The 25,058-nt window shown below is 39.9% G+C and overlaps 1 protein-coding gene across 1 annotated transcript in view; it reads right to left on the reverse strand.

Annotated features, from left to right (window-relative positions):
- Positions 1-13,378, reverse strand: part of slc22a23 (solute carrier family 22 member 23) — a 53,069-nt gene extending 39,691 nt beyond the window's left edge. Inside the window, exons 1-3 of the mRNA XM_036138225.1 lie at positions 12,631-13,378; positions 436-539; positions 192-346 (exon numbers count right to left, since the gene is read on the reverse strand). Coding sequence (XP_035994118.1) covers positions 192-346; positions 436-539; positions 12,631-13,059 — 688 coding nt within the window. The 5' untranslated portion in view covers positions 13,060-13,378. The remainder of the gene's footprint in view (positions 1-191; positions 347-435; positions 540-12,630) is intronic.
- Between the last annotated feature and the right edge of the window lie 11,680 nt (positions 13,379-25,058).

The following is a 25,058-nucleotide window of genomic DNA, read 5'->3' on the forward strand; positions in this document are numbered from 1 at the left end:
CCGGACTGTGTGAGGAAACAAGAGTAAAGCCATGCTTGCAGAGGGATAAAATGCTAACTCCACATATAAAGGCTTTGTCGAAGATTAAATCTATGACCTTTTGGCTGTGAAGAAACATTGACCACACTGACCTCCCAACCCCAACAAAGGATCCGCTGGGTTATTAAGTTGAGATCTATTGAATCACTTACTCAGGACATAGAGAGAAAGAAAAATCCCTGCGAGGCAGAAGCCCTCGAAGAAACGCAAGGTGCTGAACATGTTGACATTGACAGAGAAGGCCACTGTCAGACCAAACACCAGCGTAAACAGCACTGATGTGATCAGCACTGGGTGTCGACCAAACCTGAAGACAAAGACAAATATTACTGCTTGATGTAAACATGGCTTCAGCTGAAGATCATTGATCGTTAAGAAATAATGCAAACATCTTACCAGTCAGCCAGTATCCCAAATACGAGATATCCAAAGATGGATCCCACCAACAGAGAAAACTTTGCAATATGGACGTTCCATGCATTGGCACACACCAGATCCCACTGTAGAAAAAAGAAGGAAATACTATAATCACTAAAAACACATTCAAACAAGGAATTAAAGTGGTTACTTATGTTTAATTTGTGAAGCTATAAGGATAATCTTGTCCTGACAACAGAAATACAATATGCCGTTAAAAACACGGTGATAAAAAAGGATTTCTTTCTTAATTCAGTAACCCAGTAAAAATGCTTAATATTGTGCATTTAAGCATCCTCTGGAAATATTTTAGATCACATACTAACTATCCTCGTTTTTGCACAATATCTGTCAAAAATACTGATACAAAAGACAATCAGGCAGGTGCTTGTTGTTGCGCTCAAAACAAGCAGTCTGAAAATTGCCAATTTTTAACTTCCATCAAAGGCCAGATTTCTCTTGTCTATTTAATATTCACATTTGTTGAATGGGATTTTATATTCAACATTTTTTTATTAAAAAGCTTATCTAAATAACTGTGAAACATATATAGACAAATTACATACAGAATGATGTTTTCAAGCCATTATTTCTGTTCGTTATTATGTTTTTTAGCTAATTAAAACACAACATTGTAGGTCACAATATTGCATCAGACCTATAAAAGAATTACTTTCAATAAAGAAATGTGAACTAAATGAAAGGTCTGTTTAATCTATCGATTTAAGGTTGTTATTTTCAAAGGGTACTTTCAATCTGACAAGCAAGCCTCATACAACACATATTGTAATTTATTGAATATGACCTTATACTAAGTCTGAATGTTGTACACAAGAGCTCCGTTATAGAAAACCTTGCAATGGTAATCTTATTGTTACATGCTGCAATGTTACAATCTTCTGTGTTAAATTCACTTTCTTTCCCCTATTGTCCAGGCCTCATTTGTCATTACAATGCTTCAACACTCTCCACGACCTCTAATATTTTTGACTTAAAATATTCCAGATTCATAACTAGATAAATACCAGATAGAATTTATTAAAGTACAATCCACTGACACTGGAATAACACTGCACACACTCACTTTGCAATAAAATATATTGTCCAGTTCTTTGCACCATCTTAATTTATCAAATTACTTATTTAAACAAAAACAAGGGTTAGAAATGCTGTACATTCCCAGGTCTTACCACCTTAAGGGCAGAATTAGTATAATAAGTAGTGCATCAAAGATACAGCTGCATATCAGTAAATTAGAATATACAATTCTAAAAAGTTAATTTATTCCATTAGTTTAATTAAAAGGTGAAACTACTATATCATATATATTCAAATCAAACTGAGTGAAACGTTTTGAACTTCATCCTGCCTGCATTGTTCTATATGCTCTCTCTCTCTCTCTCTCCTCTTCTCTTTGAACACCGCTTATATTCTCTTTGGGGTTCAGGTTTGATGGCAGTATTCATCAAGCCAGGTATCAGTACTTTTGACTGTATGGGCATCTGCCCAGTCGTGCTGAAAACCAATATGTCCATAAATCTTGTCCACTGAGTGAAGCATGAAGCGCTCCAAAATGTTTTCGACCAAGACCAGCAGATGATGTGGCTCCCCAAATGTTCCCTGTTTGGGGAAACCTTTGACTAAACCTTAAGGATCTTGGAATGTGTGCCTTTCCACCCTTCCTCACAAACTCTGGGACTTTGACTTCCATTTGAAAAGCAAAGTCTACTTTCATCTGAAAAGACAACTATAGCCCCATTTTCACTACCCTTTTTTAACCGATCCATGCCGAGTCCAGACCAAGCTTGGATCAGTTAACCGTGCCAAGCTTGGTTCTTACGACCGTTTACACATCACGCTAGCATGGTTCCTCACCTCCTAGTGACAATCTACGGTACTACTGCTCTCTAGGATTGTAGGAGGGAATCAAGCAAATAGAAATGGCAGCGCCCGTTACATTCAGGTAGTTATGCTTGGTTCTAATTGTGATACTTCGTTCTTTGTGGAGAGTCAGGCGAAGAAGGTAAACTTTGGTAAATTTACTTGACAGAGTCGGCTTTTGGGAAGTGGATAAGAGAAACAAACGTCTAATCAGGGCTTACAGACGCAGGAAACAATGACAGACGTCAAGGTTCATCACACTGCTAAACAGAATCATCATTGGAAATCATGTGGCACGGTAGGGAAGCTAGTATTTTTATGAATGTCTGAAACCGCAAAATTAGTCAGCTGGCTGTAAGGAGATGACGCGGTCTGCTCATGCGCTCTTTGTTATCAGAGAACCGAGCCAGTGGAAAACCGTGTCGAGCCCACCTATCGAACTGGTCTAGATTTAGCGCGGATCGGTTGTGTCTAGCACGGTCAAGTTCAGTTTGGATTCCATTTACGCTCGATAGTTATCTCAGTTACCGAGCTCGGACCGTTCTCGGCACGGTTAAAAAAAGGGTAGTGTAAACGAGGCTTATGAACCACTGAATAACAGTCCAGTCCTTTCCCCCTAACAATCTTCTGACACACACATATTTATAAGTGTGTGTGTGTGTGTGTGTGTGTAAAATGCTTTTTTACATTTAATTGAATAACTGAAATAGATCAACTTTTAATTCATATTCTAATCTATCAAGATGCACCTGCAGACTGTCTGGAGGAGAAAGAAATAAAAAAAAAACAGTGATTAACTAACATCAAAAAGGATGTGTAACGTAGGGTTCCTGGTAACATAGGTGTCACAGATGTCTACGCTGATAAAAACAGAATTAAACAAGGGCGTGGTCGCCATAACAGGTTCATTATGTGTTTGCCTAGCATACAGAGATCTCAGGCCTGCCTCGCCACCACAGACTCTGACGATAAAGAAACAGCATAGGCAGATATTGAACATCAGTAGATACTTTACGGAACAACTCTACCGCACGCTGACAAACAAAGTGAGGTCTGTTGATGGTGTTCCCTTGTATCCCTCAGAAACAACTTCCCACTCTCTGTAAATGCACAGTGACACATACAGAATGAAATGCTCGGGAATAACCCCTGGGCCAGAGCAGTCCTCACATGACCAAGACATTCTGCTCATTCACGGTTTCAGTCTTGATGTCAGCTGAAACAAAAGAAAGACGCAAGGAAAACAAGTTCCTGTTGCGCAATCGCAGGACAGCCAAGAATGCCGACCAAAAAAAAACAAAAAAAAAGAAGGAAGCTTCATACCTAAGATGCTTTATCAGATCATATATATTTATGTAACAGATCATCTGTGACTTTCCTGATCACTAAAAAAAAAAAAAAAAAATGTAACCCTTGTTCATTGTCTGTTTGTCCGTTTTTTGCCTTCCTTATGTGTAATGACAAATAAATATTCTTGATTCTTGATATACACCCATATGAAATGATGAGCGTGACTGCACAGGAATCAGCACTGTTTCCCTTAAAGTTTGGTGACTGTGCAAATCAGACATGTGCTCCACACCACAGACATATGATCAAAGGAGGCGCAATACCGGCACCAGCAATCCTCAGTCACATGGCACGCTAAGAGCAGCAGTATTTCCCTCTTCCCAAGTGTTAAGTGGTCTTCAAATCTGCTACCGGATTAGCAGAGTATGGCAGGTTTTTACTGCTGAGCTTCATTAACTTGCTGTGTTTATAAGCATCGGCCAATTAGCTTGAACCATCAAAAAAATTTCTCTGCAAAACCCACACTCCAGCAGATACAAAGCCTTAATGAGGATCCAAACTAGGGGAAAGAAAATATCTAACCGGTTTAGAAAGCCACGATTCCATAACAGACATATCCCTACATCTCATCCATCACTTTCCATAGTCTTGTCCATTTGGGCATACATTAACAGAAGTGACAGCCTTCAACAGGGTTGGGCGCATAGAAATTTATGACCTTAAAGAAAATAAAAGACAGCAGAGTAAATAAATTCTCCTGAGAGTCTTTTTGACCCGTCTCAAATGGCGGACCGTCGATGCGATAAGTCTACGCCAGCAGAACTCAGACAGAAGACGCTCTGAAGCCACAGCTGCACATTTCTGCACTCGTTGAACTACAAAGTGGTGGGTGGAGAGAGAGAGAGAGAGAGAGAGAGAGAGAGAGAGAGAGAGAGAGAGAGATAGACTATCGAGAGAGATGAGAGATAGAGAGCGAGAGATCTAAGAAGCGCGCGAGCAGCGAGCTATAGCTCGAGATATAGATCTAGCGAGCTCGATCAGCTGGATAGATAGTGGGTGGGAGGGAAGGAGAAAGGAGACACAGCTAGGGCTAAAACAAACTTGTGAAAGGATGAGGAGGAAAATGTAAAGAATCGATGAATAGACTCCAGAAATTTGCAAAAGAGAGAGTGAGGGGATGCTTAAAATTAGTCGTGAGGAAAAGGCAGAAAACACAAGGAGGAGGCTGCTGCATAGTTACTGCCTAGCAACAGAGGTTATCTGACTCCATCTGCTTCCTAGTGTTGGTCTAAGCTCACCTGCCACAGAGGGGCTGGAATCCCGTATTGCAGTGCCAGAATATGTGCAGTGTAGTTATTTAAAAGTGTTTTGTCTCATTAAAACCACAAGCTAGTGTAATTTATTAGGATTTTTTTTTGGCATGCATCAATGACTGACTTTGTGGTTCTAACTAGTGTCGCGCCGATGCCATTTTTTGGCCCCGATACCGATACCCGATACCTGGCTGTGCAGTATTGGCTGATACCGATACCATACCGATACCATCTGTTTGAAAATGATGTGTGTGTGTATATATGAAGAACTGCATGCTACTTAGGGTAGTAGAACTTTTTGTTGCCTACCTGGAATGGTTAACAATAGTTGAATAAACATTTGGCTCTCAAAGGTCAAAATAGACATTCATGAAATTATAAAATGTATAATAGTAGTGCAACAGTGCAACAGTAAGATTACATTAATAATTGAATAATCTCTTTTAGACCCTGAGTTTTCGCTCTCAAATGCCAAAATAGTGCAACTTTCATGAACTTATATAACATGTATAATACTAGTCGGGTGAGAGAAGGCTGCGTTCAAGTGACATACAAACATCAAAATGGTATCGGTGCCCTATTTGTTGGTACTCACCGATACCGATACCACCATTTTAGTGCTGGATTGGGGCCCCGTCCCATACTGGTATCAGTACCAGTACAACACTAGTCTAACCATCTAAAACAATCCATTGTAAGTCTAGCTCTATATTTAAAGCAATTGTCCTGTAAGGTGGATATCTACCCCAGTTTAAAGTCTTTTGTTGCTTCTAAAGGTTTTTTTAGGCCATGGTAGTGGCAACATCATGTTGCCACTACCATGGATCACCATGGGGAGTGTTTTTTTTTTTTTTTTAGGGTGATAGAACGCGTTTATTTTATGCCACACTTAGTACTTTGCAATGTAGGTCAGCAAGTACAGTTCTGGTCTTATCTGAACAGAGCACCTTCTGCCACGTGTGTGCTGTGCCCCCTGCATGCCACTGGCATTTCCCCGTAAAGGCCAGATTTGACTGCATCAAATGAGCTAATACCTAATAAAATGTATTTATACTGAGATTATATTTCACTCAGGTGGACTACTCACTAGTTCAGTGACTTCTGAAGACGGTTGGTTGTACCACATTTATTTAGGGGTAACAGAGTAAGCTGCATACAAATCCTGCCCGTCATTTTACAATAAACATATTAATGCATTTCCTTTCATTTCACAACTATATGCACTATGTTGTTTTGTTAAAGTAGGCCATAATCACACCAAACAATAAAATTAACAGAAGTTTGAAGAATCCAAACGGCAATACTACTTTAGCAAGGCACTATAGGACTATGAGATGATCACATTTTCATATTGCGTTTATATGGGAAAAATTAGCAATCATGCTATTCAAATTCCAGAGTACTAACTTTTGAGGCGACCGGAGGTCAGATTGTCATAAAACAAGCCTCTTGATGAGGCACGTGTTTGAGAACTGGTTGTCTGACGGCATTTAGATCTTCTTGCTATCAGCTGTGACAGATGGTGGCAAAACAAGAAAAAAAAAAAAAAAAAACCTTGGTTTGTCATTCCTGTGTGCTTACCCTTCTGCTGATGACGGGTATGCTTAAACGATCTCTGTTACCAAAAAGACTTTCTGTGCATGAGCGACTCACAAACCTGATCTAAATTCCATTGCACAATCCTCAAAAACAACACTAAACCATGGCCAAGGGTCAGACCCCACAATGTTCAGGCCTGCTTGTTACAAAACAGCACTTATCAGAAACAGGCCTGCAGCACACACTCTTGTCACACACACTTCCAGAGCCTCAACAGGAGTTTTATCTTGTGGTCACACAAACGCCGCCCCCCCCTGCAGCTGACACAGTGAGAGGCAGTCATTGTGTGTTGGTCGGGTAACTGCAGCGGGGTCATCGTCTTTCCACAGCTGAGCCCTTTTTCAAAAAGGGTCCCTCACTGATCCAGGGTCAGTTGAACGAGTCAACCAGCTGGGTAAACAGCGTGGGGGACACGGAGCAGGGAGGCCAGCGAGGGTGTCAACCTACAGTATCATCTTTCAGAACCATGGGTGTGCAATCTACTGTAAAGTGATACCGAGGCCGGGTGTACCCACCAGTGTGCTCTCACAACTTATCTGCCCTGTCCAATAGATACAATACTATCGGAGAAACAGGCACATGTATTCACGGGTTGACACACTCCATGTCATATTTAGTCAAAGAACTCATTTTTTTTAAAAACATGTTCAAGAGAGGAACTTGTTGAGATTCTGTATGCAGACGAAGCCCACTTTTCATTTGTGAAAAGGAGCAATTGAGCAAAAACACTAGGAAATAATAAAGGTGAACGAATATGTATTATGTGACCAATTTCAGATCTCCACTTTTTTGTAAATACCAATTTTGGCAATTGCGCTCTCTCTTGAAAGAACTATAACACAATAAGGTTATTCAACATGGAGTCTGTCATCCCGGCGAATAAATATTTTTATTGAGTTTAAAATTTGTCTTTAGCATCTATTGTTAGCAATTGGCGTGGCTAGCATTAACAAAACAGCAGTGCTATTTCCTAGCACAGCGGTTCTCAAACATTTAATAACAAACACCACCAGGTTTTCCAAATGTCACCATCCTGACAACATTTAAAAACAGATTCACGACAGAACATGTACTCTTCTGTCTCTAGAAGTTGCATTACCTATTGGGAAAGTTGGATGTTTTTGTTAGATTTTCTTTAACGTCAGACTACTTATCTCCATTTAAATCTTTGTCACACAATACAACCTCCTTGACTAAACATCTTTCTATGGTGTGTCAATGTAAAATTACTTTAACTGTCAGTAAAGGACACCTAAGTACCACCTGTGGTGTACACGCCAGATTTTGAGAAACAAAGTCCTAGAGAATGTAGACCTTTAACTCCATTTTCAAAGCCTCCCAGTATTTATAAATCCAATGACAGACATTGGTAAAAAGAAGTCAAAGAAATGAAATAGAACATTATTATTTGTACTCTGTTCAGTCATCTCATTGACTGCCTCAAGCCCTGCTCACTTCCACCTTCCAACATTTCTTAACATGTTATAGAAAACACAATTACCTTAAAGAAATTCTTCCAAGATCTCCATACTTCCTCAGAGTTTATTGAAAACAGCATGCTGACACTGAAAATGGATAATTACGAGTCCTCTTGGCTGTAGTAAATAATACCCTCATTTCATAAATACACATTTACATTTCATCCATTTTTACTTCCATTTGAGCAAATAAACCATCATTAACAAACATCACACATATCACACCCTACTTCCATTTATTTTGCCTCAGATCATCGTTTGGGCAAGCTTGCGCTTATTACATATGAACAATATCTATGCTGCTGACATTTATAACTTATTGGAGTCTTATACCCACATTTTCTTACTGTAAACTACACAAAACTGCACCTTGTATGGACAAAAGGTTCTCCTGCAGACTGAAATCTGTATCTCCAAAAAGATTACAGGTACAGTAAGACCAAATATGCAAGATACAAAAGGTGGGAAATGACCATCAATCTTCCCCTTAGTCACAGCATCCACACTGAAAAGTGTTTTCAGCGTGACTTTGGAAAGGCTTACGTGTGATGCATCTATCAGCTGACTTTTCTTTGCATGTTTAGGAAAAACCTGGGAGATAAATCAATTGAATCGATTCATTCGAATTTACAATTTATTAAGATACATTTTTTGGAAAATTGGGATTTTATTTTGCAAATGCACTCTTTGGGCTTCCATGAAGAGAATAGCATGCAATGTTGAATATAAGTTTAGGAAAATATATTGTAAGAGGAAACTTTTTTATTACCATAATATGATACACTTTAATTTACTCATTTACTTAATTTTTTTAAGTTAGTTTGAAGTTACATAAGCGCAGTGAAGCCTATTTTTAGCTCACAGTGTAATACCACTAGCGGCAAACATTTTGCTATATTTTCACTGTTTACAATGGCAGGACCGCCATCTTGTTTTACACGCGTGTTTTACAGCTTGTATTTAGTTGCACTTTGAATTCAGGTCAAGTCAGATGAAATGCTTGAAATAAAAGCACATTTTTAAAATAATTTCTTTAATTTCTTTTTGTGAAATGAAGAGAAAGGGGAAAATAGATTAATCAAAGTTTTTTATCTCCATTCATGCTATTAAACAATAGAATAATGTTTAATATACTTACACCGACACCTGATGAAGTTAATCAGTTTTTTTTTGGTTCTACTCAAATATCCCTTTTTCTACTAACTGCAAGAAGATTAAAACAACTTTTGAGTTAACAGATAACGCTAATTATCATAGAACTGTCACCAAATCGCAACAACTGATCCTGTTTGATGCCTTTCTGACGCCTTCTTTTTAAAACGTATTTCATTTTAGAGGCTAAACACTATTTTTTCCCCTATATTTCAACATTACACATATCTGTGTACCATTCCTTAAAAAATGTCAAAAGCTACATGAGCTAAAGTGTAAAAAGCAGAAAATAAACAAGTGAAACACTTTAGCTGCCAAGCGCATCAGACCATCAGACACAAAGTAAATTCTTGGAAGGAGGTCAATACGTGCTGCCAAGAGGGTCTTGGGTCACTATTTCAGGAAACTGCTACCCATCTGAATGGCCGCTCAGCACCTGCAGAGAGACTGCCTCTCTGTAATGATAAATCCTCATTTCTTAGGTGCAGCTCAATTACGAGGGACTCCTAGGAGAGCTCTGACTCAATTAGGATGGGTATCCACATTAACCACATCAGATCCTTCCAAACCACTTCTACCTCTGCTGCCTCCGTGCCAGCCTCGTTTCTGTGTCACCCTTGGACAAAGGAAAGCAAAGAGAGAAGTTGCATAGTGGGATTAACAGATCACTGTGATATTACATGTGTTGGTACACTTTCGCAGACACACTGACACATTTCAGCAGTGACTGCACACCGCTCTGCTTTTCAGGGATCGCGTGGCACAGGGAGCTGAGGCCACTCGTGCAATTTTGCCAATGCAGTCCAAACAGGGGGGGGGGGGGGGGGAAGCCAGGTCATCACTTCCTGCTTTGGTGTCACATCCTAGTTCCTGTGCTGCGGTGGGAAAAAAAGGGAATCTCGGGAGACAGCGGGAGGAGGGCAGGTTGTCAAAACAGACAAGGCCAGTGACATGTTTGCCGATCAGCTCTGCTTCCACGCACAGTCCTGTTTTGGGTTTCAGCGGGCCCAGTGATCTCAGAATGTGGAGGCTGTGGGTCATGGAACACCAATAGTACCAGACGATTTAATAAGCCGTTCAGCCCAGTCACCTGTCTGCCATGTTGGTAGTGTCAACATGACATTAATAAAATGAGTGCCGACGCGAGACAGATGTCTGTAACCACAAGTTGCAGAGCAAGCACTAGAGTTATGTTTCCATACCTCAGCCTTCATAGGGGAGCCGCGTTTTGTTTACATCATAAAACAAAATGTCTGCCGGCAATACAGATCCGCTCAATCAATTAACCTCACCGATGGCTTCATTATCAATGCTCGCTCAGGAGAACGAAACCCTGTAAAATCTTTATCACCCCTGCCAGTAATGCATCCCTATGCAGCAAAAGTCCCCTGTGGACGGTAAATGAAATAAACTAATAAACTGTGCCAGAGCCTACAGGTAAATTAAAATGTCAAATCTGCATTTGATGTGCTTTATTATGACACTATCAGGTAAAGGCAGGAGGACATACTGAGGGTGGAAGACCTTTTCTATATCCCAGACTACAAAGTCCAAGTTCACATTAAACTGAATGTAATAACTATTCTCATTATAGGAAACATGCCTATAATGACTCTAACCAATATCACCCAATGTCCACAGTCACACCTAAGAGCAATTTAAAGAGACCTTCAAGCTAACAGGAACTGTGAAAGGAAGCCAGAGTACCTGGGGAGTACCTGGGGGGACCAAGCATGCATAGGTTGAACATGCAAACTCCATGCAGAAAGATTTGAACCCAGGACCTTCTTGATGGAAGGCATCAGCTGCAACAGCTGAGCCGCTGTGGAGCTCGACACACTCTTAGAAGCTTGCAAGTTAAGACGTTATGCTGCTCTCTTGGATATTATTTTCACAGAAACTGTATTGACTATTTATAAAGAACCAGGCACTCAAATGGCCAGGGTTTGAAATCAGACAATTTTCCTTTAATCAGCAGGTCAAATAGTGAAAAAAATCCATTATACATTAAAACCCAAACCTCCCATTATTTTTGATTTATAAATGCTTCCACCATCAGTTTGTATATTGTTTTCTTTTTGTTAGTCCATAATTCCTCACATTGATATGACCAAGCTTTACCAGGCTGAAACAGATTCAATAGAGTTCCTTGTTTTGAATGCAGAAGATATATTTTTGATTTATTTAAACCTTTATTTTACAAGGAAGATCCCTCCAAAGTTAAAAAAGCTATATATTTTCAAAAGAGAGTTTTGGCCAAGAAACCCACATGGATCATTAGAGGCATAAGAACATGAAATACATTTAAATTACCAAACTAAGAAAAACATGTGCATAAGACGGAATTAAGCTTAAATCTCCTCTGTATCAATTTAGAAGCTCTCAAAGACATGAAGCGTCTTAATTTCCAGTCATTCTGCAGTATATTATAAGGTGCAGAATAAACAAAAGCCTTTTCTACTAATTTCATTAAGCTACAGAAACGCACATGAATAGTATGAAACTAAATGCAGGTATCAAAAGATTATCCCAAATTACAGATCAACGTATCCCTAAACTTTATATGAGCCGTTATCCGGCCCGCTGATCATCCATTAACACCGATCAAGGCAATATTGAACCATTCTAAGCTCTGATCAAGCTTGGTATTGGCAAAAAAAAAAAAAATTGGATTGGTGCATCTCTAATAATTTATTCCTAAACTGGTTTAGAGAAGAAGAGTCTTGACAATCCTGATGTAAACGTTGCATTAATAGATCATCTTACAGTAGGCCCCAATTCAAGCTGTTCCCTATAAATGTCAAATATGTAAATGTATCACTGCATCCAACCCCACGTACGTGTGAGATATAAAATAAATAAATAAATAAACTAGGCCTATCCCCACTAAAACGGATATGGATCTCTCACTCCTGTTTGGTTAGGGGTTGCAGCGGGGTGGGTGATGTTTGGCCTGGGTTGGAGCTCCATTATTCTAGACACTCCCGACCTTTGCTCCAAATCATAGGCTCTGTCTGTTGATGCCGTTACTACAATCACCAGGTTCAACCAGGCCTCTGCAGCTATGCCCAAACAGAATCTGTGGCTCAGGTCATCAATTGTGTCAGCTGCTGAAATGACTCAATGTCAGCAAGGCACATGCTCTGAATCCTTGTACTCTGAACCTCTGCGAATACCATCACATGTGAAATAAATGACCGATCCTACACGCTGCATCATAAGGAAATAAGGGCAATACGGAGGCATTGCCATAGGCGCCACATTGAAACTGTCAAAGGCTCATATGCTGCAGCCTGATGGGGGGGGGGGATGCATATTAATGATTGCCATTAATTGGCGCTAGAATGTCGCTCCCTCAGCTCATAAGTGTAAATCGATCCCAGCAAGAGGGTGGGATGTCAGTGATGCATGGCATAATAGCATCACAGAGAGGATCCCCATCCTCAAGAAGAACAGCTTACCTTGGTAACCACGTTCTCCGCGAGTCCTGTGTGCAGCTCGAATGTCCACTTACTGCAGTTGCACTGCACGTTGTCATTGTGACCGCTGTAATTCCCACCGGCATACAGAGGAGCTGGCCGGGCGCTCATGTTCATGCCGTCCAGCAGCGATGAATGATCCGCAGTGTGCCGAGTCGCGTTCGCATGGGGCTCGATGCATGTGCTGTTGGGCTGCGCCAGAAGGAAATTGTCGGAGAACTGGCTGAATCCGATAAACAACGCCGGGAGCCATGTCAGCATGATCAGATGTTTCTGGTATTTCCCAAACCCCCCGAGAAACGGCAGGACGGACGCGTCGATGAGCGTCAGCAGCTCCGGAGCCGCGGTTTCGGGGGTCACGAAGCCGTTCTCCGGCTGGTGGTCCCCCGTTTCGAGCTGCACCAGGGCCATCGCGGTGGTTACGCCGAGAGATGCCTCCGATGTGTGGCGAAGCCGGGGGTTTGCGATGCTCGCCCCCTCCCTGTTGTCGACTCCACAATGCGTCAATGCCCGCAGCTCTTGGCGGTGGAAGCCGTGCGCAGTCAATCAGTGGAATGGAAATAAGACGCACCTCCTCATTATCAGGAAGCACTTCCCTCCGTCAGTCCGTCTGCCACCCAAAAAAAAAAAGAAAAGAAAAAAAAAAGAACGCTGCCTTATGCGGGGCCCGTTTGTAGTCCCACTGGCTCCGAAAAATTTAGCGGACTATATCTTCGGTAATGACGAGGCAAACTGTTTCCATCGTTCCATCCATTGTGTTTCTACTGGTCAGCTGCAGCGGGCTGGGTGATCGGAAGCGCTTCCTCCGGGGGAGTCACAGGCGGCACACCTGCCCGTAAAGGTAGAGCCCTACTGACTCCAACATGGCCACCTGTAAGAACAGAAGGCAGTAACCTCCGATAGCGTTCCCAAAAAAAAAAATACGAAAACGAAAGCTCACTATCTTAACTTCTAGTAACATTCCTGCCCATTTTCCGTGAATAGTCACATATGAATATTCCTATTCAGTTGTTTACACGTTTTCACTACAAGTTTTTTTTTTTTTTTACTTACAAAAAAAAAAAAAAAAAAAAAAAAAAAAAAAAAACGTAATAAACAATGGAAACAATATATAAATTGCCAATGTGAAAAAAGAAAACGTCAACAAGAGGACCCACTGTGATGACTCCGCCCATTTATCCAGCCAACACACGTTCGGGACAACTGGGGAAGACTAGCAGCTATTTGAATAAACACATAAAGAAAAAAAAAGTCTCAATAAAAAGCCAATTGTTTAGTTCATAACTCAAACGTCTACAGTTGTGTTTACAGGGAGAGAAAAAGGCTGCATAATTGCGGCGTTTTTTTTTTTCAGTTTGTCTTATTCTGCTCTCCATAAAGCCTTTACGACTTACGCATTCAAACATTTTGTCTTGTATTTTTTATATATTTATTTATGTGTGAGGTTTCTGAGCGACGAACATAATGTAGGCAGCAAGTTTCCAGGCACACGTCATCATGTCGGGTAACCACGTGACCGCAGGCAGGCGGCGCAGGTGAGGCGCTCCGCTTGGCTGAGAGCAGCTGATCTATGCGACGCAGCTCTGTCTGGGGGCTTTAATGGCATGCATGAAACATTGAACGAACTATCACCTCATCTATCACCTGCGATGCGTGTCTAAACTGAGATTATTACGATTCGTAAGAATTGTGACCGCTTATAGTTTAATGGCATTATGTGGACATGTGTTGTCACGTCATTCTAGCCGCCGGCTCTATATTGACAGTTTAACATTTCATATTTACAAATGTCAAATCCGGAAGAACCATGAAAAAGGAGATGTCACTTTGGTGATTTGAGAGGAGCATTATCTCTTTTTGTGCAGAGAACCTTTAACCAGTAGGAAACTCCATCTCAGACTATTAGAATGTCACTGGCAAGTAAATCCGTTTCAGTTTGTACTTTTTCAAAATCATACACTTCTTTATAGATACAATGACTTGCAGAATCATTCACACCCATTGAACTTTACCACATATTGTCACATTACAACCACAAACATAGACATGTTTTATTGGAGTTTTATGTGAAAGACCAACACAAAGTGGTGTACAATTGTGAAGTAGAAATACATTTGTACATGATATATATTTTATTTTTTTTTACAAAATAAATGAAATGGCATTGCGCAAAAGTATTCAGCCCCTCTGAGTCAATACTTTGTGGAATCACCTTTCACTGCAATTACAGCTGCACGTCCTTTAGGGTATGTCTCTACCAGCTTTGCACATCTAGTGACTGAAATGTTTGCCCATTGTTCTTTAGCTCAAGCTCTGTAGGATTAGATAGAGAGCGTTTGTGAACAGCAGCTTTCAGATCCTACCACGGGTTCTAGATTGGGTTTAAGTCTGGACTTTGACTGGGCCATTCTAACATATAAATCTGTTTTATTTAACAAAACATTCCATTGTAGTTTTATATTTAGGGTCATTGTCCTGCTGGAAGGTCAGGTGACTCCCGACAAACTATAAACAAGAGTTGTAAAAGTCTTCTTTGAACTCTCTTTCTTCTTGCCACGCATCCATAAAGATCTGTGCAGGACGAATAATAGTCATTCCGTGGACAGATTCCCCCACCTGAGCTGTGGATCTCTGCAGGTCATCCAGAGTCACCACGAGTCTCTTGGCTGCATCCCTGATCAGTGTTCGGCCTGTAAGTTTAGGTGGATGGCCTTGGTTTACAGTTGTGCCGTACTTTTTCCATTTCTGTATTATGGATTAAACAGTGCTCCGTGAGATGTTCAAAGCTTGGGAAATCTTTTTATAGCCGAAGCCTGCTTTTAAACTTCTCCACAACTTTATTCCTGACCTGTCTGGTGTGGTCCTTGGACTTCATGACTCTGTTTGCTCCCCCAATATTCTCCTTACCAACCTCTTTGGCCGTCACAGAGCAGCTCTATTTGTACTGAGATTAGATTACACACAGGTGGACTCTATTCAGTCATTAACAATCATCAGGCTGAATACATTTTGCACACTGCACTTTCCAGTTTTTTATGTGTACAAAAATACAGTATAATTTTCTTTCTACTTCACAATTGTATACCACTTTGTGTTCGTGTTTTACACAAGATTGCAATATGAGATCTTTATGTTTGTGGTTGTAATGTGACAAAATGTGGAAATGTTCAAGAGGTATGCATACTATTGCAAGCCACTGTATTTTACAAGCCAATGGCTATATCTCAAGCATTAATTTCTATGTATGCACAGGCAAGGTAGCTTGAAGGACTGGAAGGCTCTAATCTTATTTATTAGTTCCAATAAAGTAACACCAAGGGCCTTCATACAGTTCAGTTTAAAAATTGTGAATTGGAGCTGATGAAAACCCCACAATTCCGTATCTCAGAAAATCAAATTATATAATACCATCAACAAAAGGATTTATTAAGAGAAAAGACTGACTCTTCTGCAAGGAGAGTAAGCCACAAATGGGCGTTGCTAAATGAGATGGCTGTCGACAGTGAGCTGTTTTCAAGAATATTATCAGGAAAGTTGAGTGGAAGGAAAAAGTGTTTTAAAAGAAGATGCACACACTTCTGAAATAACCACAGCCACGGAAAGATCTTATAGCAAAGCTAAAGTAAAGATTGGAGGGGGGGCTGCAGCTGGAGTCAGTGCCCAGCAGTGCAACAGGCCGACTGCCTCCATGCAACACCACATCAATGCAGTACTCTAAACGTACTCTAAAAAAGTGCATATGCTGTGAACAACATGGACATGTTTGTTAGTAGGCTGATACTTCTCAATTAAAAATCATATTTATTGGTCTTGTAGGGCTATTTGTTCTTTAATATTTTTGCTGCTTTGAATTTGCAAACATTTGCGTTTTGAATGGTTCAATAGTTTTTGGTTTCCTTATAGAGGTTATTTTGTAGGTTGATTATTATTAAACTTTTAGGTTTGTTGTGTTGTTTTATTCTTCTTTAAGTGTGCCAAGAAAAACTATACAATTTGTTCATAAGTAAATTGCCAAAGACCAGCATGCACTGGGGTGGCCCTATTATTATTTATACTTTCAACTCAGCAACGTTAACACTTGTGTGTTGCTTGAATAAATGGATGAACAAACTGTCGGATCCAATGCTCAAGTTTGGACATTGGACTTATACTTTCATGTGAAATCTGCCCACGACAGATGGATACATACTGTACAGCCCATCCAGACCAAAAAATATAGCATATTTAATGCCTATATATATATATATATATATATATATATATATATATATATATATATATATACATATATATATGTGTGTGTGTGTGTGTGTGTGTGTGTGTGTGTGGTTTGAAAACATCAGTCGCTGTGAAAACATCAGTCGCTGTGTAATGAACGCGTTTCACTGAATGTGTTTCACTCAGTGCATTGAAATACCAAAATAAATTATATTTTTAATGATGTTCTAATTTATGGAATGGGTTTGAACTTTGCCATAAAAATATAATTTTTGCAACCTTGATGAAGATAAGTACTAAATATTAAATAAATCAAAATAAGGAATTTATTCTAAAGGGAAACATATTTAAGGTAAAATCCATTTCTCTCTTAAATTCATGTTTACCAATATGTTAGGATATCAACAAGGTCAAGTGGAACGAGCTGTTTATCCCAGAACTGCATGGCACACTTAGATGGCACTGACCCAAAAGATTGGCACATATCTATCAGATACCACCCCGGAGGTGACACAGTTTCTCTGTTGATGTCACAGTTTGGATGTGTACCGCCCTTGTATGGGTGTGTCCCGAGATCCCTATATAATGTTTGTGTGATGAGCAATCGAGGCCTTCCTGCCGATCAGGGGCCCATCAGCGCTGGTGTGACTGTAACTATTTCTCTGTCTATACGTAGATAAAATATAACTAAAAGCATACTTGTCTGTTTTATGCGTCCTACATTCAAGGTAATAAGTAAGTGGGGGTCGCCTGACTGGGTAAAAAGAACTGGGTCCACCGAGGGTGCTTCACCGTAGACGCGGCACGGTGAAACAATAACAAATATCATTGCCATCCCTTCTAATACTAATCCACTGATACTTTGTGCAACCTCCTAACCTTTGCCATCTGGACCCTACTTGGTCTTCTCTTTTTACATTTCAAGGTTGAAGCATACTGGGAACAATGATCTTTGACCCTTTTCCCTTTGCACAATCTCAGCAGTTCATCCAGATGCCTGGGATATCTCTTATGCACTGTTCTTATCAGCTCATTCAACCGCAGGTTTTCAATCAGATTTAGGTCTGGTGACTGAGTTGAGCATGACATAGGAATCTTTTTTCTTCTTCTTTTCTTTTTTTTTCCCTCTCTGGTGAACAATTTCCGTGTTGATTTAGTCGTTTGTTTTGCACTGTTAGACTGCTAAAAGATCCAATGATTTAGTTTATGCTTGTGCAAATTCTCTGTTATCAGGCTCCTCACAACATCAGACTGGCTCAAACCGGAGGCAACTGGACTTTCTCTCAGTTTTTCTGAAAACATTTTGACACCTATCCGGCAGTCTTCCTCAATTCTGCCGGCTCGCACTTGTGCAACCAGTAGTTGGAGCGCTGCTGTTTATAAGGACATGGAGGCCCATCCTCCTAAGTGCATTCTAAGTCGGATGCAAATCGATGACCCACCCATCAACGATTCGGTTAATGTTAGAGACGAACAAAGCTTTATTTAAAATGTCCTGGCATTTCAAATAATTTATAGCATGCCCTATAAAAAAGTTCCCATGGACATTTTATAAGATGAACAAACTCAAAGCAGCATAGATCTTCCACAATACTTTAATATTAGGCAATGAAGCATTTTCAAAACATTTATGCTTTTACACACATCTAGAGTGTTTGTTATCAAAACTATTAGCCCTCTAAAGTCGGATAGAACTCCTCATTTAAAAAAAGATAATCTTTTTTGGGCAATTTAAAAAAAAAATGAAACGTCAGGCTTTCAAAATTTATTTGTATTGCAATTGATACATTAGACAAAAGAAATAAATTGTCCTAACGTTTTTTGCCGTTGTTTGATAGGATGTGTAAAATATTTTTATTTGTATGTTGTAAATGGTATGTTCAGAAAAATACTGACTTTGTTGAAGAGGTTGAGGTCTCAGAAATATTTGTATCAAAAATTAGATATTTGGAGTTGTAGGGTTAACCCAGGTCTCATCTGACCAAGTCTGGGTATCATTTAAAGTAATCTGCTTGTTTATGCTAGTGAAAGAAAGAAAGAAATTATAATTGTTTTTGTTTTTTTGGCATGCCTTTACCTCATGGCATGTAGTACAAAAGATATAGTGTTTGTTTTGGACACTTGGTGACCCCATGATAACCCTATTTGCTGCAGTTCTTTAATAATTAGCTTAGGAGGTTTATTTTCTTCAACTCTATGCAGCCTCATCTCTTGGCCCTCAGCCCGGTTTGTTGCAGTTCCAGCTGTATAAAGCTTTTTCATCACTGCTCTGATGGTAGATATAGGCAGACATAAGCAGGTAGTTTTCTCGTAGCCATTTTCAGACAAATAAAGATTAACACACACCTGCCTTACTTGAAAGCCATGTTTGCTCCTTTTTCCCATTTGGATCGTGTGAAATAAAAACAGGTGTTGTGACGTGTGTTACGTCACATTTATACCCAGGAAAACAATAAGTTGTGGAGTGCTAATTAAAAGTTATTTCACACTCTGTTTAACTTTAAATAATGAAAGAAGATATTTAACAATAATTAAACCTTCTTTATTTTATAGGAATTACTCAGGCTGTGTGGCTTGGATGATTCTGATTTAGATCTGTAGATTTTTTTGATGTGAAATTTTTTCCCACTCTGAATGAATAAATTTACTCATATTACAGGTCAAATTTCTTCTAAAATCCTCAGTGTAAGATTATGCTACGTCAATAAAATATATACTTTATCTAATATTTACTCCTTTTTATCAGGTTGTTGATATTTGTGAATCTTAAAATTATATATTTGGACATTAAGCTGGACATTTTAAACATAAATATCCATCTTAATACTGCATCATTAAACACAATGTTGACGTCTATAACAAGTCAACACGCTACGTCTGTATAAACCAGAATCGTTTTAAACATATCTGTAGTAATCTAATTCTTTGGGGGGACCAATGAGTTACACATTCCTTTGCATCTTGCTTTGCATATCACAGATAAAAGGATGTAAAAATGTTTTAGTCAAGGATCTAAAAGTGTGAGGACATATTTAAACCTAATGTGCCTCATGAATGCTTCACCCTTCTGGCCATTGAGCGTAATTACAAGTGTTTGCCCTTAATTCCAGTCAGGGAATTCACTTGTTACTTGTTTCACTTGTACACTTATTTTTTTCAACGGGAGTTCCTTTCAGCTGCTCCCTTATTTAGGGTCCGGCACAAAATGTCATTAAAACTTGCAAGTAGTTTTCATCCCATATTCCCTTCCTGACGTAACTGTGATTCAAGCCCAGACCACCCCATTTCAAAGACACGGACCTAGCCCGCTACACCACCACATTTACTGTACATTTGTTTTTCAAATACATCTCTAGATAGGTCAAGTTAGAAACATTTGAGTTCTGCTCGTTTTTAACGGCAATGCTGAGAAAAAATGTCTTCCTTTACATAGGTATAATTAATAAACCTTAATGTGATTTAGTAATCACATTAAGGTTTAAGCTCAGAGGTGACAGAGCATTTGCTGTTGCTGCTCCTAAGTTATGGAATAACTTACCATTGAGTATAACATAGGCCTCCTCTTTTCCTGTTTTTGAATGTCTTTTAAAAACGCACTTTTGTTTCCAGACTTTTAATACACTGGGATCTTGTCGTGTATGGCATTTTAAAATATTATTGCTGTGAACCTGGTTTTTAGCTTTTGATGTTGTTTGTGTATGTTTAGTATGTTTGTAACTTGTTATTTAACCTTTTCTTGTTTTAATGTATAGCACTTTGGTCACACAATGCGGTTTTTAGAAGAAAAAAATATTGATTGATTTCTGGCACGATAAATAAAAAACATAATTATAATGGGGTTATTTTTTTAAATAAAGACTTTAATTTGCTTTTTAAGAAATAGACTGCGCAAACGCCCCCAGCAAATGCTCGCAATTGAACTGAACTGAATTTACGGTATCCATTATGTTTACAGTAGTATGGGATCACACATCAAAATCTCTGAATGTAGGTGTTCCCATGACTTTCATGGTCACAGGTGCACAAAACCTAGGGCCTGGCATGCTGACTGGTCCTGGAAACATTTTTGAAAGAATGAATTGCTCTCTTTAGCTCAGTAAATTCTACCAGAGTACTATGATAGGATTACACCTGTGCATTAGCTAGCTGCCATTTTTTATTTTTTTGTTTCTCGCTACTACATATTTCACAGTCAAATGTTACTGCTAATATAACAAAGTAAAGCCATTGTTGGGGATGATAGCCAGCGAGCCATGAAGTGGTAGGCTGTGTAAAAGTCACACAGCGATGTCAGCAGATGCTGAGGCACGTAGGGCACCCAGATGACCAACTGTCTGCAAAGCAAATTGCTCCAAACTCGCCTTCAGATTAGTTCAGAAATCACGTGTAAAGAGCTTCATGGCTGAGCAGCTGCATCCGTGCCTTACATCACCAAGTGCGATGCAATGTGTCATGTGCAGCTTGTCATGCACAGGTGTAAAGCACTGGCGTCTAGGTCCGTAGAGGGATATCCACTGGAGGGACTGAATCACTCCCCTTTGTCTGGCGCTCCAATGGATGTGTCTGGGTTTGGCAGTTGCCAGGAGAACAGCACTTGCCTGACTGCTTTTTATCACGTGTAAACTTTGGTGCAGAGGGGATTATGGTGTGGGGTGTTTTTTTTTTTTTTTTTTTTTTTCTTTCGGGCTCGGCTTCTTAGTTTCATTCAAATAATCTCCTATAATGCTTCAGCAAACAAAGACATTTTTGGAGAATCTCATGTTCCCAAATCAGTGGGAACTCTTTGGAGGTCGCCAATTCCTGTCCCAATATGACCAGTGCACAAAGCAAGGTCCACACACACCTGGGTGAGTGAGTTTGAGTTTGCGTGGCTGGCCTGCAAAGAGTCCTGGCCTCCACCGATAGAAAATATATGGGGTGATGTAGAAGGAGACTGTGAGTCCTGCCTTTTAGTCCAACATCAATGCTTGCCCACACAAATGTAGCCCTGGAAGAAGAATGTTAAGACATCTCCTCAAACACACTTCTAAATCTTGTAGACAGCCTCCCGAGAAGAGTTATTGTAGCTACAAAGGGTAGGCCAACGCCATATCAAAGCCTTTATTTTAAAAGCAGGATGTCAATCAGGGTAATATGTGTGTAAAGGTAAATCATGAAATACTTTTGGCTTTTTGTTGCACTCTGCTGACCCCTGCAGGCGAGTATCATAACTGCTACTTGACCTTTTTGTGTGTGTGTGTGTGTGCCTCTGGAATTTTGTTTCCTAAAGTAATGTTATATGTAGGTTTGCGTTGTCATGTGTTGCTAGTATGGCATTTTTTTTTATTACAATAAAGTCCTAATGCTGTTGAAATCTCTTACTGCTTTCTTTTGAGGGAGTGGTGGACTAGTGGTTAGAGAAGGACGCTCGTGTCCTGGAAAGTCTGCAAGTATCCCTTTATAACTCTCTGCCACTCTGGGTCCCTGAGCAAGACCCTTAGCCCAAGAATGCTCCCCAGGCACCGCACAGTGGCAACCACACCCACCACTGTATCATTTCAGCAAAATGACTTATGATTCTATGGTATGCTGTCTGTTACATAATACTTCTGCATGGAGTGACGCTTTTTCGTTGTTAAAGAGTTTTTGCGCGGCTTGCAAAAACCCGCCGACCGTTGGACAGTCACATTAACACACTGTATTGTTTGTCATTGATGAGGCTTTTTTTATTGCACTGCCTAGCAACTCATACAGGTGTGTCGAGGATCCGCCCATGCACAATGGTATGAGTCAGCGCGTTGGGTGCATATGCTGGCGCAGACACGAACATGTTATTTTTTCTGTCTGTTCCAGTGTCATAAATTGGCTGGTTACACATCATTTGTACGTGACAGCCAAAACTCAGCCCTTTGACCCATGCGGTGAGTAACCCGAGACTGGGAAACTTCTGAAAAGAAAAAAGTAGTGAGAAAAAAGGTGTGAATCATGAGTTATGAGAAACAGTTGTCTAATGGTAGCAAAATCTCATGAGATCACTTTGTATACAGTGGAATCAAAATCAATGCTGCCAATGGAAACCAAGGTAATCATGTAGTGCACTTGAGTTCAAAGGTCCACAGGAAAGTAAAATCCATGATTTATTTCTAAGTTGATGGTATCGGCTTAGATAGGCAAATAAAGCAATAAACGCATGGGCGTTGCCCTTGTCATCAGGACTGAACATAATAAAAACAAAATCATGAACAATGCGATAAAGAGCCTTCTGTCTCTTCTCACAGATAAGATTATATTGCAAGAATGAGGCAGTGTTTCCAAAATGCTCCTCCGGGTTCGTCAGAAATAAAGCGGTCATTGATTGTTGACCCCTGTCAGGGCTGTGAAGATGCAAAGGAATGCTTCTCTTTTGTGTCCAAAGTGCAACGTTAACAGCTTTAGGACGATTGATGTGTTAATCGTGGTCTCTTCAAAATTATTTTTTAGCTTTCAACATTTCTGCGGGGGCTGTTAAAAGCTCCTTCAGCTTTTTCTTTTTTTTTTTTTTTTATGAGATTCTGGCCTCTGCTCAGTTCCAAAAAGAGTTCATTGACCTGAAGAGAAATTCTCATCCGGCCCGTGACAATCATTTCGCACTAATAGGGCTTCCTGAACATTTTTCATGCAGATCTTTCAAATTAATAGATAAATAAAATCCCTCCCTGGGGGAAAAAAAAAAAAAAAATCATAAAAATCGTTTCGACCCAGTTTCCTGTTACCTCACTTGGAAGACCTGAAGCGATTGCAGAAACGTCACCGTTCCAGCAATGCAACGTAAAACAGCGTGATGACTCTCAGAACCTGCCGTAAGGGTACTACATTAATAAACAAGATGATGTGAAGAGCCTGCAGTGTGTCTACTAAACCAGCTGTCAGGATGTTTGCCCCCCTTCCATCCCTGTTTGCTCAGAGAATGATGTCAGTGTCAGTGCCTGGAAATGATTTCATATCTGTCAGCAGCTCCAAGAGAGACGCTGGGAGTCAGGATACAACCAGTTCACTTGGGCTACACTCTTGGTGGCCTTGCACTCTTCAGATTTAATATTCTTGGTCTTCTTTCAGTAACATTCAGACTTTTTTTTCCCTTCAAGTCAAGTTGTTGCAAGTGTGCTAAAAGCAATGTAACCTTTGCAACAGAGCTCCTCTTTATTAACTAAAGAGGGATTTTTGCAGAGGCAAAGAGTAAGTTAAATATTAGCAATACTAGGGAGACATCCGTTAAGGTTTTTACTTTCCCTTCAAAACATCCCATGCATATCTGAAGTTTTATTGCACATGAAAGTGACAAGAAAAGCAAAGTTTTAATTTGTTTAGGGTTTAATAGGGCCCACAACACGGGATTTTAATTTTCTTTTACGGTTAAGAAGGAAAGGCTTACACCTCCTTGCCTGGTTTCAGGTAAATCTCTATTATTTAGTTTGGCAAGTTTGTCATGTCTGATCTTGCAGTACTTTTGTTGTCACAAAGCTCCTTGAACAGCAAGATCAAGTAAGACCTCTCAGGCATCTGGGGTGTGTCTCAGTCCAAGTCTGGGACTGCCTTTTCAAGAAAGTATTGTTAACGCATAGAGTTACAGTATCTTCCTAATGAGACGCTCAGACAATGCTCAGCGCGGTTGCTAATCCAAGTTTACATTTCTAATATTAGGATGTGCAAAAGATAACACATGCAGATACCTAAGCGTTTTAAACATTGCAGATCTGGGCATTGGTTTTTCCCATGTCTCTCTGCCCCCAGAGCATCTTTTCTACTGCGCTCTCACACGCCCGTGTGATTTTGTGGCCTGTCTATGCAAACACTGCACATGCAGTCCCTTGCAAAAAAAAAACAACAAAAAAAAAAACATTCACAAGCCCTGAATATGTTCACCTGTTGTCATGTTATAACCACAAACTCCTAATTTATGCAAGCAGGTGGTTTCTTTTTTATAAATAAGGTATCTTCTCAAGGCAGTTGCTTGCAAAGGGCCTTATTTAGGGGTATCTGGATAAAGGGGGCTGAGTTTTTGACTTGCAGAACATTATTTATATGTTTAGAAAATGTATGATTTTACTTCAACTTCAGAATGATGCACCTCGTTGTATTAGTGAAGCACATAAGATCCCAATAAAACACACAGAGATTTGTTTAATCAGACAAACACACTTCCCCAAAAACACTTTTGGATGCAGGCTCTATCC

Source organism: Fundulus heteroclitus, chromosome 6 (genome assembly GCF_011125445.2).
Source record: "Fundulus heteroclitus isolate FHET01 chromosome 6, MU-UCD_Fhet_4.1, whole genome shotgun sequence".
Classification (NCBI taxonomy): domain Eukaryota; kingdom Metazoa; phylum Chordata; class Actinopteri; order Cyprinodontiformes; family Fundulidae; genus Fundulus; species Fundulus heteroclitus.